The following is a 20206-nucleotide window of genomic DNA, read 5'->3' as shown; positions in this document are numbered from 1 at the left end:
TATGTTTTTCTAACTAAAAACATTTTGATACAATGATAAATTTCATATTTTAATTATTATTATTTTTAAAAAAAAAATCAATTTTTTTATCAAACTTTTAAATAGCTTTAAATATTTTCAATTATAATACATTTTTATAAAATTACATACTAAAATATTATCCTTCTTAATCATTTTTATATGCATGAAAAACTTTCATAAAAAATTTTCATTTCCTTTTTTACTTGCTAGGGAGCAGTCACCTACAACTCATATATTTTTTAAAATGAACAAAAAAATAATATTTTGGTTGAAAGAAAAATTATCATGGCGTGAAGTTTTGTTGTTAAAAGTTGCGTAATGAATTTTTTTGGATTTGTCAGCATACCGTGCAAATTGTCAAAAATAGGAAGTTATATTTAAATAATGATGTTTTAGGCAATCTTAATCTAAAATGAAGCATTTTCTTCTTTCCAAAACTTCTAATAATGGGTGATTTAGACAGAAGTTTGACATCTATGGACTGGTTACCCAGACTTAACGTAAGGGGCTCTTTAAATGGAGCTGATGCACATGATAATCCTGTGACTTGTGAAAGCACTAGAAACTGTAGACAAAAAGATGGAAAACCACCTTATAGTTACGCAACATTGATATCATATGCTATAAATAGTTCCCCTTCGAAAAAAATGACATTAAATGAAATTTATAATTGGATTTGTTCAAATTTTCCATATTATCGAGAAGCTGGTGATGGATGGAAAGTAAGACGTGTTTTACAATAATTATTATAAACAGTCTTAAGTTCCGTCGTCATAAAAGACTTCTACATGAAATGTTTGCTTAAATTGTTTTTAATAAGAGGAGCTCCCAAATTTTCACTAGCTGCGACAGTCTTACGAGATCTTTAAAAATTATTTACGTCAACCTAGTCTTATAATATTTGTGTGAAGTTTATTGTTTACTATTATACATATTTTTCTTGTGTGTAGTACAATGAGACCGAACAATGGAAGGGAAGATCTCTGTATCGTTTTACGCCAAAATAATCGCGTGATTACACTAAAATAATAAGTTTTCGCGGCTCACGGCCAGTGGCCTTCAAAGTAATTTTTAAAAAATCACCGAAAGGAACCAACTTGTGAGGTATATCATAAAGCCACTACAGGTGCAAAATTTTTAAAAACTTGTTGCCAGTTTAGAAACTCTTTGGCACAGACAAAGGAAGTAGGTGTGAATGCCCTAATAGAAGTGAGTGGGGGGGAAATGAACATAATTTAAGGAAGAATTTTAAAGTGTGATCTGCTGCAAAATAATCACCAAGTCTTGCCAATATTCGGTCAGCGGCCCTGGAGGAGCAAAAAACATCACGGGACAATTTGAAGCCACTCATGCGCAAACCTCTCTCTATATTTTTTTTTTTAATTCCAAAATTAAAATATATTTGTGCCTTGGGGATAGTAGTTCGTACGATAGATCATAATATGGAAATATTCATAGTTTATGCAATTCACGAGAAGAATTTATGAAAATTTAGCCACTGGGTTGTAGCTCAGTGACAGTAACTAGTATATAACCTTTTTCACTGACCCATTTATATGATTCTTTAAATTTTTTGTTAAAAAAAGCTTATGAAATGCATAAGCATAGTGTCAAAGGGTACAAGGAGGGGTCCGTGCCCTCTCTCCTGATATTTTGCCTAAGTGCAAATTTTTTGCAAGTTGATTGCGTAATTAAAAAGAAAAAATTTTAATAGTTAAAATTAAGATTATTTTTTACTTAGTTTGGGTTATTATAATCCATTAATCAAAGTAAAGCCACTTTTAAAAAGAGTAAGCGATTTTAAGTTGTTGACCTAATAATCGTGGGAGATTTTCGTATCGTGATATGTGGCAAAATAATCGCCAAGTCTTGGCAACTTCCGGACAGCAGCCCGCGAGAAACTAGACAGAAACAACACCATAAGGGACCAATTTGAAAGTTATAACTCGTTGCCATCCCCAGGATAACATCTACATGATTTTTTTTATAAAAATTTGCAAGCTTAAAATCTATTTGGCACCTTGGCGTTTGTAGTTGGCGCCCCAGATCACGATATAGAAATAACCCAATAATTGTATTATTTAAGAAGCTATTTGGGTATTTTTGTTCCATGTATTAACTCATGGGTGCTGGTAAAAGCATTTGTTTGAAAAGGCAGGTGAAGTGAATATCGGTCTACTTTTTTAGAAGGGTAAAAGAGGCTATCGATTATTGATTAAGACTTTGGTAACGCACCCATTTCCTGGAATGTACTCCTCCGTAAGTTTTTTAAAGAAGGATCCTTTGTTTGAATTTTAAAAGTCGTAACGAAAAGTACTTTTAAAAATTTGTTCTCTTTTCCATTTTTAAAAAGAAATTGCATTTCTTTTGGGGATATTTCCGTATTGTGATCTGTTGCCCCAACTACAATCGCCAAGGTGCCAAATAAATTTTAAACTTGCAAATTTTTTTTTAAAAAACATGTAGATGTTTGCTCAGGAGTGGGCTACGAGCTATCCTACCTTTTGAGTCGGTCCATTTCTGTGATTTTTTTTTTTAGTTTCTCTCGGGCTACTGCTGGGAAATTTCCAAAACTTGACGATTATTCTGCCACAGATCACGATACGGAAATCTCTCCTTTCTTTTAGGGTAACTGAAATATTTTTATTTTAAGGTCACAGAAAAGTCATTTATTTAAATTGTATTAATATCATTATGGTCTGATAGTTACTTTTTTTAACTAGACATTTTTACCAATATACTTTATCTGGATAAAACATTCTTAGATATTTTGAATTCAGATCTGATATCAAAACAAAACAGGACATTAATAATAGTTACAAAAGGAATAACCCTGCAGGTGGTAGGAAAGAAATAAAATCCTGTCCTTTCAATATAACAAACATCGCCATAAAAAATAATTTATTTATATTAAATTCTTTAATAATTAAAGCTGCTATGAGAGAAACTCGTTATTGTACAATCACTTACTCTTAAGGGAAAAATAAAAGGGTATAATTAACAATGAATATTTATAATTCAATCTAAGCCGTCATTTATCTATCCAAATGTTTGAATTAAAATAAAGAATGGAGTGAAAAATATCTTGGCATTCCTCATAATTTCAAAAAATTCATTTTTTTTACAAAAAAAATGTTATTTACTGAAAAAACCGTTTTAAAATTTAAAATCACTTAAAAAATTTAGTAATAACCCCCAAAAAAATGCACTTTAATGGAGGGGTTCAACCAGTAACCACTTTATTTAACCAGTTGAAGATAATGCTAACAAAGTAAATATGAAATGAATACTGACAAAACTATTTTAACTATATTTCCCAGATTGCGACTACCCCCTATATTTTTGGGGTCAGAATTCTGAATCTGTTGAAAGAAAGGTATGTTTATTCAGAGAAAGCATGTTTTTGTGTTTGATTTCTTAACTTTGTCTGCACTTATTAATTAGCATATTTGAAGTTACCCATTCAAGCCATTGAGATTGAGTCCTTGAACGTGAAGGTCATTAGATTCAAATCCTATCCTATCAGAAAATTCATCAAGGTTGTCCTTCTTTTTCTTTGCGCACTGTACTTTTTTTTCGGGAAAAATTTTTTTGATTATTCACAAACCTGTTGAAGTTATTCAGCAAAACAAAATTGTAAATAAAGTTAAAACAATGTGAAAAGAGCAAAAATAATGTCACATAGACAGACATGATCATTTTGGTATTATAATAAATTGCTTGTATTAGTAAGCAGGCATAAGTTGCATCTTTGAAAAAAAGGATTGGTCATTGAGGTTGGGGAGGGGGGAGTTTAGATAAGTTATTTTAATAAGTATTTCAAAAACATTGAAAAGATTTTTCATTCATTATGATAACAAAACTATTTTGTGTCTGATTGTATAACATTATTTGTAATTTTTTTGTATTGTTTTCATTTTTAGTTTTATTTGTGTTAAGAATTTTTTTTTTTTTTTAATTTGGAAGCAGAAATGTACCTTTGGAAAAAAAATATTCATAACAAAATTACAGGTTTAATTTAGATGCTTGGTTGGAAAATTGTTGAATGAAATTTATTTATTATAAGACTGATAATTTAAAATTTCTGTAATGTATCTAATTCACTGTTGTTATTCTTTTTAGAATTCCATTAGGCACAACCTTTCTCTGAATAAATATTTTAGAAAAGTTCCTCGCCCAAAAGATGATCCTGGAAAAGTGAGTTGTTTTCATATTTTTCACATTTTTCTTATTATTACTAATGTTAATAAATGTAATTATTTTAGTTGTAGCATATTCTTTCTGTTACAATCAACATTTTTATACTCTTTTTCATTAGTAACAAATTTGTGGTGTACCAGTTTTTTTAGTAATGTTTTTATCGTACCTACTATTTATATCAAGGTTTTTGAAAATAAATTTTCAAAATCATGACATTTTTGCTCGAAAATAGGCAGATCCGCTGGTTTGTCATAGCTAAATGGAATAATATATTATGCTAAGTGCTGTTCTTATTTGTTTTAAAAAAGAATTTTAACATTATGAATATTAAAACATGTACGTTTTGGAGATTCAGTATTATTTCAGTTTTAATTTAATATAGTTACACTTCAAAAAAGGAAAATTTGTAAATTTTATTCTTTTATTTATTTGTACAAATATTTTAAGCTTTTGAAAATTTTGTGTTTAGTTTTAATAATTGAGGAAAATCTTTAAAAACTTTTAACTTGTTTCTGTAAAATGTTTAATTTGTTAGTATGTTTAAATATAATTTTTTGATGACGATTTGAAAGTATTTTGCAATTTTTATAAAAAGTCAATGTATTTGCCACTAACTTACATTTTTGAGGCAATAAAATGTGATGGTGTACCTTTGGCATCTTTACCATTTTATTTATTTTTGTTTTCATCAAAATAAATATTATCCATTTATCTGATACAACATAACAAAGTAAACTTTACTGTAGCATTGCTTGAACCGTATCCCTTCATAGAGCTGTATCAGTTTACCAGTAATATTCTTTTCTTTTTTATACAATTTGCTTATGATTCTTTTAATATTTTGTTATCTTTTTATGATAAAAGGTTATAAAGTTCTGTGGACTTACTATTTTGCATATTTTTATTATGTAGCTTATGAAACATATTTTATGTATGTAAACTGTACTTTATAGTTGTTCATGAAGCCTAATTAATAAAATTATACTTGAAAATATTAAATTTTTCTTAAATTCAGTTTTCTCTTTCGCTTTCAACTAAGTAATTTTGCTACCACTATATATAAAAAAAAAAAAAAAAAGAAAAGAAAACTGAAATTATTCTAAGTGAAAAAAGTGTTAGAAAAATTTATTCCCCCAACCCAGTTATTGATAAAGATTCAACTATTGATTATAATAACAACTAAAACAATTATACTCTTGAAAATTCAGAATATCATGGAGAAAAAAAAATTCTTAAATTTTATTAAAAAAATATATCAATTTTATTTAGTTCTCACAGTTTAGTAAATAAAATAATTTGTTTTGTTGTAAAAAGAAGCAATGACAATCTGCAGTGAGATCCCTGCATAGTCTTGAAAAACAGAAAACAAAAATCTAAATAGCTTTTTTTTCTGTTCTCGGTTTCATGATGTTAAATTGTTAAATACATAACTAGTTGTGTGACCTTTTTAATACGGACTGATGTTATTTTTAGGGCTCATACTGGGCAATAGATCATGCACCTTCAGATAGTGATGATTCACGAAGAAGAAAATGTAGGCAACGTGATAAGGTAATTTAATCATCAGTTTACTTGAATCCTTTTATATTTGGACTGGAAATGAGCAAGTTATTTATATGTGAAACATTTCTGTTATACTGTAAGGAAATAATTATCCATAATGCTTGGGGCCATCTCTATCCTGGTTGTCTGAATTGTCTGTATCGCTGTAAAAAGATTCAATACACCTTAACCTAATTCCTATTTAAATATTGAATTGTTAAAAAATGGTATTTTTGATGTTTAGTATTCCAATAAAAAATTTGTATTTTCACTTTACTCTTTTTACTTTATTATATTTATTTTTAGAGTAAGGCATAGAGATGTATTGTTCTTATAATTTCCATATCAGCTTTTGTTTGGTGATAGGCATGCACTAAGTATTTATAGGCCGGGATAGCCTGGTCGGTAGGGCGCTGTGTCCATGTTCGTGGTTTTGAACACCTCCGGCTGAAGTCTCCCCGTGTAGTAAATGGTGACTGATGCACATTAAATCTGTCGAGTTGCTAAGTCCTCCATGTTCCCATAACAAATCAATACCTCTGGGGGTGCTGGATTGGAGATCGATCATTCTCCGATTCGGGAAAAAATTACTATCTGTGGATGAATGTGTGAATGGGTCTGCCCTATAAAACGGGCTGTGACGTGTGTGTGGCTGAGGACGAGTTCTAAGCCTTAGGATGGCGCCACTGAAAAACAAGAAACGCACTCTTTACCTTAAATTTGCTCGGTTTCACCCAGCATGCTTGCCCATGTGGCAAGTGGCATTAGAAACAACAACAAGTATTTGTTCCTTAGAAATCATAGCAAAAAACTGAAATCTTCTGACCTGAGATTATGTACTGAAATCATATTTTTACTGTAAAAAACTTTAAAAAAGTGTTCTTAAAATCGCGCCAGACTTTATTAAAATTTGTAAAGCTATTTTATTTTTATAAATTTTAATTTTTATAATTTCTTATGCCACTTATTCCAATTAATTTCTCAAACATTTCAGCTATTAACAAAGTTACGCTATATTTTTACCATTCGCTTGTTAGGGTAGGAGCTGATATCACTGAGAGAAAACATTAGATTTAAATTCATTTACAGCTGATTCTTACTTACAAAGAGTTATTTTAAGTATGAAACTTAGATTTTTTATAATCTTTTTCTTTTAATTTTTAGGTTTTCCCATATAGTTCTGACAATGGCTCAAGTAATACTGTATCAAGTCCTGTTCATTGTCATCAGATGGCAAATGTCTGTTCGCCACCTGGACATCAAATGGGGGTATGTGGCTTTTCAATGTTGATTCATTAATAATTCTATTAAAAATTATGAAACGAAGTAAAAATATAAACAGTAATAATAAATAGTAAATACAATAATTTTAAGTGATAGGCCTCTTTATATTTAAAAGCTAATTTTAACAACGCGAGCCGGTGCAGCCTATGTAGTAATTTCTGACAAGTCTTACTTGAGAATTGGTCGATCTCCATTAATTTATTCAGAAATTAATGTTTACAAGAAAAATTTTCCAAAATTTCAGACCTATATCAGATGTTTGTTCTAGAATGGTATTCTTTTTCAATTTTTATTATTGAAATATAGCATATAATTGATAATGGACGTTTTTGATTCATAATGGACTCTATGGTGCTGCTTAGGAAAGTGATAAAAACTCCAAAACTTCAAATTATGAAATTAGAGCAGTATATTTGTTTCTCCTTTTCCCTTATCTATATTTTCTTTATTAATATTTTGTATTCAAATTTTTGCAAAATTTTAAAGTAATATCTTTTTATTCCATGTAGCAATCCAGTTTCTGAAGGCAATCTCCTTTTAATTTCTTTTTTCATTTATTTATTGACCCTAATTACATTATTGTCTTCAATTGAGAAAAATTTCCTAATTCCAGGGTTGCCACAGGCTACTAAAATGCGACTATTTGCTACTATTTTCGGCCTTAGGCGACTATGGCCTTTTTTTTTTGCCTGAAAAGGCTAAAAAAGCAACTATTTTCAGGAATAGGCGACTATTGGGAGACTTTTTTACTCTTAGCGAAGTTATTTTTATACTTATACTAATTTTTCGTAGACCTACTGTTACTTTGCGATTGCTGCACAATCGCTGTTATCTTAATCTTTTGTTCTGAACTCAATAGATCAATGAAAAGAAAGTATAAATTAAATAAGTTTCTTCATTGGTTTTTTTCAATTATTATTTTTCATTTTAAGCGATACAATTTAATAGGGGTATTTTGTTCTTAATTTTGTTATAAAAATTAAGTTTTTTTCAAATTTATTTAATGTAGGTAAGTATAATAATTTGATTATTTTTAAACCAATAAATGTTCAGTTGTTTTTATTTTTAAAAAAATTAAAATAAAGCTTGCCTTTATTTAATTTGCTTTTATTTTTGAGAAACTGAAACCAAATTTTTTTTTAAAAATTAAATGAAGAGTTTAGTAATGTTTAAATGCTAATAATTTAACATTAGTACATAGAGTATTTCTTTTTTTTTTTAAATTTTATTAAAATTCTTTCAATACTTGTTTGTTTTATAATTTGTTAGATAGTCAGTGTCATTTTTAAAGAAATAAATCTTTAGTAAATTTTGTTTTCAAAAACGAAAATAATAATGAATAAGTAAAAATATTTTTACATTTATTCAGCACAGAATTTAACCATTAGTTAAAACTACTTTATATTATTTTAAATAATTGAATAAAAGAGGGTCTAATGATGTTTCAAAAGCATGGCTTTTTTTTCCAACAAATAATTTTAAAAAAATAATTTTTTTTCTAAAGTGAACATTTCTTTGGTTTGTTTTCTACTTTTGTTTTTTTTTCTTTTAATTTTAATACACATATGTAAAATATTTTGTTACAGTATTATTATTTTTAAACCAATAAATCTTAAATCATTTTTAATTTAACAAAAATGAAATAAATCTCGGGTTTGCTTTTACTTCTTTATTATTTTAATTGAAAAAATTAAGCAATGATATTGATATTATAGTAGAATATGTTTAGAATTAATATTTTCTTTTGTAATAGATTTATTCCTTTTTATTTATTTTTGATTGATTTCCCATAGGTAATTTCTGAACATATGCTAAATCGCGATGTCTAACGAACGATGTATCACGATTTAAAATTTCTGACATCAACCAGTCCTTATCATAGTATTTGACAATTAAGCTAAAATTTTAATTATTTGGCTACTATTTTTGATAAATTTTTGCTCCTGTTTAGGCAACTATTTTTATAGTTTTAGGCAACTATTTTCATGCTTGAGGCTACTAAAAGCAACTATTTTTGTTCATTTCTTTCTGTGGCAACCCTGTGATTCTGATAAATATTTACTGTAGTTTATTTAATTGATTGTCAAATTTGTAATGACTGAAAGTAGAAATATCTAGATGTACAGTTTATTCCAGATGGAGTTTGAGACATGACTCACTGTATGCTCTTTGATTAAAAAATTCTATTTACTTTCAAGTTTCAATCTGTATCTATACACACACAGTAAAATCTTGACTGTTGGGAATTTTACTAAAGAAATTTATAACATATAAAAATTTAAAAATAAGTTATTTTTTAAAAAAAAAAAAAATTCTTATTGTATTGCAATTTGTAAAGTTTAATTACAAAATAGACTGGTCACAGTTATTTTCTTGCTTTTAATTTCTAATTGTTTGTTGTCATTGTTTGACAATAAATAATATATTGTCTTAGTTTTTTTATAGTCAGTAGCTTTTAAATTGTATAAGTGCATTAGCAAACATTTTTAAGTTTTATATAATTACTTGTATATTTTACCACATTTATGCTTGTAATAAAACAATTTTTTTCAAGAATATTTTTTTTAACTGTTTTATTAAATTGTTTTTTATTTATTTTTCTTCTGAATAGACTCATATGAATGCTGAAAGAGTAGGCGTTTCCAATTCTCACCCACCTTTCCATGACATGGGTAAGTTCTAAAAACAAATATTAAAAACTGAAATATTTGAAGCAATGTCATAAAATTTTTAGTAGTGAATCTTACTTGTTCTTCACTTACGTTGAATTGTTTTTTTAATAATGTTACAGTTTTGTGTATTGTATGATATTTTCTCTGGTTATTTAGTTAATTTTCATAACTTTTTTCTTGTTATTACCTTTGTTAAATTATTGTTAGCTTTTTTAAGTACCTTTTTTTTCCTTTTAATTATACATTTGTATTATTTAAAACAATCCCTTTTTTTAACAACAGAAAAAGACATTTTATCTTATAAATTTTCATTTGTTTGTAAATCAATATCATTTAACTTTTTAAACTCAGATTGCACTTCTACTTTGGATCTTACTGTAATTAAGGTTTTCTGTTTGAAATAAATGTTATATACTTAAAACTTTTAAAATAAAACAATTAATTTAAAAGTGATGATAACACTGTGCTTAAAACTTTTCTTAAAAACGATGAAGTTATCAATTTTCCAAATAGTTCAATAATTTTTTGATTAATTTCATTTCTTTTTTATAAACCTGCAAAATTTCTGATAGATTCCAGATAATAGGGCTTTTACCGTGCTAGACAGCTTATTTTGTCATTAATTTTTTGCTGTTCAATGAACTAAATTGCATGTACATCAAAGTCTAAAATGTGATATTGATTTCTACTATGTAGAAGTTTAATTAAAAGAAATATTCAGTATAAAAATAGTCAGATATATATAAGACAGGCATTAGTTATACAATTCTTTTTTTTTAATAGAAAGCTAATCTGAAATTATTGCTATCTTATTTATTATTTTGTTTTGTTATTTAACTTTTACAGGTCATGTCTCTAGACATATGATTTCTCAGCAAGAGAGACTCAATAGTTGTTGTAATCATAACCAGCAATTTAATGGAAACACATCACATTCTCAAGGTATTTTAATAACACATTAATATATCTTTAATTTTAAAATCACTTATTTATTATATCATTTAAATCTTACTGATAACTAACACCAATTGCTGTTTCATTGATCTAAAAATGGGACACACATTTAAAAATTAAAGTCTGACTTCATTGTTGTCAAAGTTTCAGAAATTTTTATTTGTACATTGTACTACCAATATAATAAAAAGATATTGTATTTCAAATTTTCCAAACAGTTAAAATATATTGCTTTACTGCTTTTTAAAGGAATGATTTATCTCAGTTTTTAAATCAGATTCACTTTCAATTTAAAAATGTTTTTTGAATTTTATTATATTCTTTGGTTGTGGTAATTAAAAAGATAACATAGATTAACAAATACTTATTTCGACAAACAAAACTAGACGCAAAGGGATTCAAACAAACCACTTTTTTATGTTATGTTCACCAGTACATGTGTATTATTGGGAATCTTGTATTATCAAGGGGGAGGGTTAAAAATGAAGTTTCGTAATAACACTCCGCTATGTGGGTCACATAGCGGAGCATTATTAAGAAACTCCACTCTAAGATAAAATAGAAAGATCTTGAATTATGTAACAGTGTTGTTTAGAAGTCTTGTGAGAAAATGTCCCTTTCTCGAAGAGTCCTCATGTTTATTCGTGTTCATGTTTAGTCAACATAATTTAATTTGAATAAAATTACTTTTTTTGTATAACTTGAACTGCTTTTCTTTGTGTATATCTTAAGCAATGTCATCTAATATAAATCAATCACTAACACATTAAAGATTTATAGCCCATTAACTTAAACTATAGCGAAGGGGTACATTTTATTTCATTGTGCATCTGTATTTTATTTTTTATGTATTTACTATTTGATAAAATTTTAATACATCTCATCCTTCAATACTTCATATGTTTTCATACTTCATATGTTTTTCAAAAAATGAATTTATTTACTCAACCAAAAACAAATTACAATTAAAATTTGCATTAGTTTATTTTAGGTGAATAAAATTAAGCTTGTGTATTACTCTTAGTTATTTCTTATTATAAAATAGGAACACATTATTGATAAAGACATTTAAAATTGTATATTCTTCATTCCTAATCTTTCAAATTTTATTTTTTTAGATAGAATACCTGCTTCAGATTTTGCTCAAAGTTTGGATTGGCTTAGAGAAAACGCAAAAATGTCCATTAATGGTTCTGTACAGAATGATTCTGGTTACCAAGGTAGTTGAAATGTTTTAAAATATGGTAAAAGGGCCAGTGTACTCTCTGGATTTTATTTAGGCTCTTTTTTTCACTCAATAATTTTTTGTCTTATTGTGTTAGGCTTTTTGAATGATAAAATTGTTACCACTTGTCTACACTATTCCCATGCTATGCGACAAATATAGATAAAAACTTTTTTTCCTATATTTATTTATGTATACAGTGTAACCTCCTGCTATGAACACTCTTGCAAAATGGATGCCTCTCAATACGGACATATTTTTAATTCCCTGGTAATCTTCTATGAATAAACCATTATGTACATTCTCCGCAAAGCAGACACTCCCGTAACCGGACGCAGACAGTCATTTTGGCCCTGAAACATTATTTTCTATCTCTTCAAACCGGACGCTACTTTTTCTAAATTAAAGAAGAAAAAAAACTATTTCTGCTATAAATTGCATGGAAAAAAATACACAACTTTTCGCCATTTTTGAAACAGGTTTATTTTTTCCTTATCCATAACTAAAAATATTGTTAAGCTATTTCACTACTAAAGAATCAATCCTTCTCTTGTCACTTTGCTATATCCTTGTAAAAAGGAGAGAAAATGATACTGCTCTCCTGAAATAATTCGGACAGCGGCATCTTTTGATCTTTTCATCTGGACCACACAGGTTATAATACCCCTGGAGTTGAAATGACATCTTAAATGCTCTCAATGCTTCTTCCCCATTGAAAATTTTTTTAATTTTCTTATCAATTTGAAGACTGTATTTAACACAACTAGAGTAAAAAGGAGAACAGAAATATAATTTTTGATGTGTTCATATAAATGATCTATCTATGACCAATCTATGTTGGCTCCCTCTTCACTTATGTACTTTCAGCACATTTCCAATTCATGAACTGTTATATATATAAACCATTGAGCTTAATCACTTTAATCTTTTGTTTAAAATATTAATTTGGGTTTTACATGTTTTAAAAAAACATTTATATATATATTAAAATTTGTGTAAACTATTTTTTGTTTTTTAAGTTTTTTTTTTTCTAAATTTTTTAGGTTCAGATAAAATGACAACTGCAGATTTTGTTCAAAGTTTAGATTGGTTGAGAGAAAGTGCAAAAATGACTGGAAATGGTGGCTTACAAGACATTGATATGTCCCAATTTCAAGGTTTAGTTGAAATATCTTAGTTCTTACAATATATATATGCTACACAAATGTATGCACAAATACATATGTATGCACAGATTAATGAAAAGAGAGGAAGAAAAATTATTAAAATAAAATATTTTTTAAAAAGAACATTAAATAGCCGGAAAATAAACAATGATAAAATCTCTGCATCAGCTCACACCATTATATCCGCAAAAAGGAGTGCTTTCTAATATTGTATCAATGTAGCTAAAGCAAAATATATCAATACAATAGTGTGAGCAGCACTAAAAAAATTTTGATATGAAAATAAAATATATTAAGTGAAAAATATACCAAGCAAAAAACAGAAAATAAAATGTAAAGAAAATACCGAGCGAAACGAAATCTATAAAGCGGGTAACGAGGCTCAAATGAACATACACGTACTGGAATCTTTCAGGAATGTTTTAAAATATTTTCATAATAAGATTGCTATATTACAAAATAAGACAACATAAGTGTAAATAGAGAGATCTTTTATGGAACGTTCTTACTACAGTACTTAAGCGCATTTGATTTGTTAATTACCATGGATTGTCCCGAAAGTGGATGTGCGCAAGGTAACAATATTACACTGGATGATTTAAAGTTTATGATTAATAAGGTTGATATTTAATACAATTTAAGTGATTTTGTAAATTAGTATTTATTTTAAAATAAACTAATGATGATTTGCTCATTTTGCACATATTTTTAGCCACGGATTTGCCCGAATTGAATTTGTACATAGTAAAAATATAAATTAACAAAGAAGTTTTTAGTAATTTTATTGATAATGGCATGCAATTAAATCAATAATTTTATATAAAACTTAATTACATTAGTTGAGTATCCGTTGTTTTATTCTTTCAATTTTTGAAAAATATTGTTTTTTTGGATAAATAAACATTGCTACATATTCTTTTAATTCTATTTATTTTAAAAATGTTTATAGAAACATTAAAATTCCAAGTAATTTGTTTACTTATAATAAAATTAAAATCAATATTATCATCATGATTACGAAGTAAGACTGATTTCTCGGAGTAAATGTTATTTAACTTCTTATACTATTATAAGTTATACTATATTACTATTTAAATTATTTACTATATACTTACAGCTTATACGCAGTAAATAAAACTTTTTTTTTTTAAGTTTCTTTGTTTATCCCTTTTGTCTTTGTTGTGCTATATATATATTTGCTAATCATGTATCCAGTCATTATTTTGTGCTAATCATGCTCTCTTTTTAGAAATGATGGAAAATTTAAAGTCAAAAGATCCAACAATGTCTGTCCTATCTCCAGATCAACTTGCAGATTTGAATTCTTCTTTAAATGCTCTATTCTCACAGTCAGGAGTTATGCAAACTGCATCTCTTCCTACTGCTAGCACTATGCAAAGCTGCTATCAAAACACGTGTATCGAAACTAACTATTCAAGAGGTATTAAAATGCACACTCTTTAATTTTTAGCACTTAAAAATCCATATTAAGAGTCTAGTGGATCTTGATATTAAAAAAAAGTTTCAGTTTTCTGCTTTAGGAGATGATTTTTTAAAATTAAAGTATCTGCTGATTTTTTTCATGATAAAAAAAGCCCGAAAACAAACATTGAATTATGTTCATATTGTTAAGTGAGTAAACTATGTCTTTTAGTTGAAGGTTAAACTAAAAAAAATTTAATTTTTCTCTTTATATCGAGAAATCCGAAATGCTTTGCCACCACTGTTCTAGGTGATTAACTTTACTTTACATTTTGTTTTGTTGCATCAAAACTGTGAGACTTTAAAACCTAAAGTTACAAAGATGTGTAGAAAAATGTACAAAGAGTATGATGAAATAATATAAAAATAGCATTCATTAATAAGTTTGAATATTAATCATTAAATTTGTATTAAGAAATGCCATGCTGTGTAGGCCACTCAACTGACTGCATAATTGTAACTGTGGAGTTAAAATTTAATGTACTGAAAAGGTAATTTTTATTATTGACTTAACGTAAGTTTTTTTTTTCTTCGAAAATTATTGTAATCTTAAGTGCTAATTTTGCGCATTTTTTTCGCCCTTGATTTATGTTGCATTTTGTTTTGCTGTGCAGTAACTAAGACTTAAAAGGTGTCTAAAAAATATGAACACGATGGGATAAATAAAAAATTCATATTCAATAATTAGTTTGAGAATTATTAACTGTTAAACTTATAATAAAGAAATGCCATATGGATGACTGCTGTCTGTAGAAATGCAATTAATTACAAATTTGACTTCCTGAGACGGCAATTTCTATTTATAATGTTTATCTCTTTTTTTTCTTCTTTTTTTTTATACTCCAATTTGTTCAAAAGTCATCCCAATTTTAAGTGCTTTTTCTGTGAATTCTTCTCAGTGTTTTTGCTCGAAATATTGACCATTTTTCTATTTTTTTAGAATTTTTTTCTATCAAAATAATCATTATTTTATACGCTGGTGCTTGATTTAATGTTAGAAGTAACAAAAAAAAGGTGAAGAGTGACTTAACATAAGAGAGAAAACCCTTCCCTATTTGAATTATTATAAGTCTCATTAACGAGTCTAATTAATTATTTTCCTTTTTTAATCACACAATTTATCTTAAGAGATGAAATTTTTTTCAAAGTACAGGTAATTAATTTTTAAAATCCAAGTAATCACTCATTTCATTACATTTAACATACTGGCAAAATATTCTGATATATAACTACAATAACTTCATGTTTTGTTAACTAAATGTGTGTTTTTTCGTGGGATGTATTGAGTTTTAAGGATAAAAAAAACTGTGATCAACCATATCAAAAATGTGATCAAACAATTGCAAATGTCAGTTGTAGCCTCTTAATTTGGTTAAAATATTATTAAAAGGTAATTTTTGCACTCAGTTTACATCCCTGAGGGGAAAAAAATTTATGTCGTAAGAAATTTATTTTTTATCAAGTTTGAATTCAGTGGTTCATTTGCACATGGAATACGCAAAAAAAAACATTTTGAAACAGAATGCTGTCTCAAACACTGGCTTGATCTATTCACCTGAAAATACTGTGTATAATTGAAAACAATAATTAAATAAATATTGTTACAAAATATTCTCTAAAAAATAAATTTGCTATTACTTTGTATTTAGCATGATTTGTGTGGTCATATGTTTTTAGTTAAATTTTTTGCAAAATTTAATGTAGAGGGAATTTATTTCAAAACAAATGGGCTTTAAAATTAAGTACTACTTATAAATAAAATAAAAAATGAATTTATTACATGCAAGTTAGACAGATCTATTCAATTACTTTTTAAGCTCAATACACTAGTATAGTTTATTAATCACTTATTTTTACTTAATAGATTCTTGTATGCTTTCTAATGTACCAGTTTCCAGCAATTCTCCTCATGCATTTTCTGCAGAAAGTAGCAATCTGTCTTATCAATCACAAGCTGAGGTGAGTCCTTCAAATGACTTATTATATCTTCTCTAATTATTTTTGGAGATTCAATTTCTATTTAAATTAAATGTTATTCTTCGTATGTAAGATATGAATTATTGCTTTAAGTTTTGTCCATTACCCACAATCTTGCAATGCTGTTGCTCAGTGATTTCATAAGTTCATTATTTTTTTTTTTTTTTTTTTTAAAGTTATGAGCCTTTTGCTTACAAAAAAAGTTTGAAAGCTATAATAAAGCATAAATAATAATTTAATAAAGATACAATGAACGAGAAAAAATTTGTCAAATGTTTTACTTGCATTCCAAGTTTAGTTGCACTCCAAAATTTTTAGACAATAGATAAAAACTAATATTTTTTTTTTTTTTTAGTTTCTTAACATAATTCTCACTAAAGAATATGAGATTAAAGGTGTGCTTAGAATATTTTAATTTCATGAATTCTCAAATTTTTTTTATTGATCAAATGTGTTTCAAAAAGAAAATTTTCATTAAAGTTTATTATTTTTAATAATCATTTAATCATATATCAGTTGATACACGGTATAATAATCATGTATTTACAAAGAAATTATTTGAATGTGTGTCTTTTTAATTAAAATAAACTTTTTTCCTCTGAGCTTAAGAAAGAGGTTTATCTTATTTCACTTAAAGCTGTCCAAATAAAGGCAATAGATTTCTTTTATTATGCCTTTTGTACTTTGTTGTAAACTGACTTGTATGTTTTAATAATTTTTTACTCTGATAAATTTAATTCAAGAAATTTTCTTAACCTAATTGTATGCTATATTTTTCTTTTATAGACAAGTCCAGTGCCATTGCCTTCTCATATTTCTTTAAACTCTTCAGTTCATACACCAGGGTCTTGTACTGGTGATGATAATGATGAAATTGAGGATGATTTTAATTGGGATAGACTTTTGTAATTTAAACAATTGATATTGTCTCTAGTTGTACTTTTCATCAAATTTAAAAAAAAATTATAAATGTTATATTTTAAATATTTTAAAATGTTCATTGTTACCATAGAATAATTAAATTTGCATTCTCTGGTACTACTTACCTTCCATTTGGAAGCAAATGATTTATCGCTTTAATCAAAATAATGCAAAATTCTTTTTGTCTTCATTAGATTTATTATTGTACTTAATTTTTGTTTTGTTACTAACTTTTTAACAGTGATTTTAACAATATTTTTTAACTCTTTTTGGCAGCCTATGTTGGTCTTTTGTGTTATTGCTGTTAGTATTGACATTGATTTAAGTTTTACAACCACACAGCAGAATTTAAATCTTGTCGGGGAGTTGTTAAAATTATCACTGAAATATCATTGATCTCATTTTTTGTAAACACATTGTTCAATTATGTTTCTAGTATTCAAATAGTAACTAGTAATTCCCATTTCCAAAAATATTTGTTTTAAATATTTTTTTTTCTTTATGTATTTCAAAGATTTCTCTAACTCCCGCATTTATGCAATTTTTTCGTGCCTTAAAGTTCAAATACGAATATCAATGCACATTATAATTCAATTTTTTTAAAGTATTTTTTTTTCTGAACGCTATGAGGTATTTTTCACTCTTCACAATAATATTTATACTAAGTTAGTTTAGGTAATTTACAGAGTAAATTGTGTGACACAGAGCAAGACACAGCACATTCTGAAAGCTTTCAAATTGTAAGCATTCGCTTGATTGTGAACTTCTATTTTCAAATTCATAGTTTCTTCATGAGGTTATAATATTCTATATAGAAAAGATTTGTTTTTAATAGTTAAAATAATTTTAACTGCAAAAACTGCACTGTAGCAGTTATAATGCAAAATTACCATCAGCCGCAGGACATTTTAACATAACAAATGACTATTAAAAGTTTGCCTGCTAGTCGCCACCTTTTTTTTATTAAAAATTGTGTATTTCATTATTATTTTTTATAAATATATAATTATTATAAATATTATGTATTGCCCTGAAAATTACTTTATTTCATGCTTGTTTCTTAAAATTTTTTTTAATTTTAGAAGTGCGTCCTGTAATATTTGCTATATTTTAAGAAATGTTTTAGAAGAAATGCTTTATACTATTAATATCCACAATTTTTTTTAATCATTTAAAATTTTCAATTTTTGAAAAAATGGCCACATGCTTCAAAGCATTTGTTAAAACAACTAAACACTATCAAGTAGCAAAATTTCCTCACTTTGCCTTATAATAACAGTACGTTTAAAAAAATTAAATTTAAACTGGTCTGTCAAAATTGCACCAATTCGATTCTGAATTTTCCAGTGCATAACTTATGTAGAATTTTATTTGATTGAAGAAGCAACCGTAAAATATACAATATAAGTCCTTATATAATATTTACAAATAAAAGTTGATTTTAATTAAAACATTTTTATTTAACTCCTAAGTTATTTTTTACACGAAAAGGGAGAAAGGATATTTTCCTTATCGTGTATAGGAATTAAACTTCCCCCATTTTTTGCATATGATAACAGTTCGGATGATTTAGTGTGTGTTCTGCTGGCTTTGTGTCACAGAACTTGCTCATTAATTTATCTTAACCCTAATTATGTCTACATAAGAGTAAGCTTACAATATTATAAACACAAGAATGATATGACCCTTATTTTAGGGGTCACTTACTATCACGTTATTGCATTGGATACAGTAGTGATTACATGTTACAATATGAGATGCACTATTATGAAAAAGTCTGTGAGTTTTTTGCTGTATTTTTTTTAATTTGTATATGTAATCTGTAAGTTGCAACAAGACAGGTGTTATTAGCTTGCTTGTTTGGTCATTGAGTATTGATGGTTGAAATGTGGAAGTATTTAAATCAGTATAACAAGTAGTTGATCGACTGCTTGGAAATGTTATGCATATATGAAATAACTTAATAATTTCGTAAGAAGTACCAAGCCAATTCTTTAGTGCTAATTAAAAAATTAGACAAAAATTTAAATAATGAAATATATTAACTATCAAGTAATGGTCTTTTAATGAATTTATTTTAAAAATTTTGTAATTTAATCTCATTGTCCTACGTTTTAATTTCATTTCATTTGTTTTAGACTACAGATTATATGTACAAGTTACAAAAAAAATTAAGCAACTCACAATTTGTGCACAACCTCTGAGGCTGTTCGTTGTTTATTGTAAATTACTTATTTTTCTTCAATTCCGCAGTTCATCATTTAATTCACAGAATAATGACAATATTAATGAGTTACATTCAATGTTATACCGCATGGAAACAATACCATTAAGCTTCTATTCAGTATTAACATTTAGGAGTTTAACTCAGATATTGGAATATGTGATATTACTTTTAATGCTTAAATCATTATGTTATAATATTGTACAATTGATTCTTTATTGCCTTTAAATGTTACAATATATTAAAACTGAACATAACTGAAAAGAAATACTAGTGAATGACTTTTTCATTGTTATTGTTTGGCAGTTGTGCATTGTTTGCTAGAATATATTATATCAAATTTTAAAATTAGTTGAAAAAGTTTTCTTGATTTAGGTCTTTTCAAATATTTTATCCAAAAATGTTCCGATTTTGAATTTTTTTCGTTTCCTGGGCAAATCTTGTATACTTGCAAATGCAAGAGATAATTATATTAGGCTTCAGAAAATCTTTAAATGATGTAAATTTGTAATCAGGATTTTATTCATATTGAAAATTC

General features: G+C 27.0%; 1 protein-coding gene across 1 annotated transcript; it reads left to right on the top strand.

The window, feature by feature from the left end:
• The first annotated feature begins 251 nt into the window (after positions 1-251).
• On the top strand, positions 252-18270 carry LOC107438708 (uncharacterized). Its single transcript, XM_016051039.4, has 11 exons — positions 252-743; positions 4144-4218; positions 5695-5772; positions 6928-7032; positions 9659-9719; positions 10566-10661; positions 11792-11893; positions 12942-13055; positions 14314-14505; positions 16411-16505; positions 17310-18270. The coding sequence occupies exons 1-11, from the start codon at positions 468-470 to the stop codon at positions 17430-17432; spliced, it is 1317 nt and encodes a 438-aa protein (XP_015906525.1). The 5' UTR covers positions 252-467; the 3' UTR covers positions 17433-18270.
• The last annotated feature ends 1936 nt before the right edge of the window (positions 18271-20206 follow it).

This window comes from Parasteatoda tepidariorum, chromosome 4 (assembly GCF_982258835.1).
Source record: "Parasteatoda tepidariorum strain Cologne lab strain chromosome 4, Ptep-v5.0, whole genome shotgun sequence".
NCBI classification, from domain to species: Eukaryota; Metazoa; Arthropoda; class Arachnida; order Araneae; family Theridiidae; genus Parasteatoda; species Parasteatoda tepidariorum.
Note: the sequence above shows the minus strand (reverse complement) of the source record. Positions and strands in the feature narration are given on the sequence as shown.

Excerpts from the sequence above, each read along its gene's own strand:
- LOC107438708 (XM_016051039.4), top strand. The coding sequence starts at position 468 with ATGGGTGATTTAGACAGAAGTTTGACATCTATGGACTGGTTACCCAGA. Across the intron at positions 744-4,143 it reads AAGCTGGTGATGGATGGAAA|AATTCCATTAGGCACAACCT; the intron begins GTAAGACGTGTT and ends TATTCTTTTTAG. Across the intron at positions 7,033-9,658 it reads CACCTGGACATCAAATGGGG|ACTCATATGAATGCTGAAAG; the intron begins GTATGTGGCTTT and ends TCTTCTGAATAG.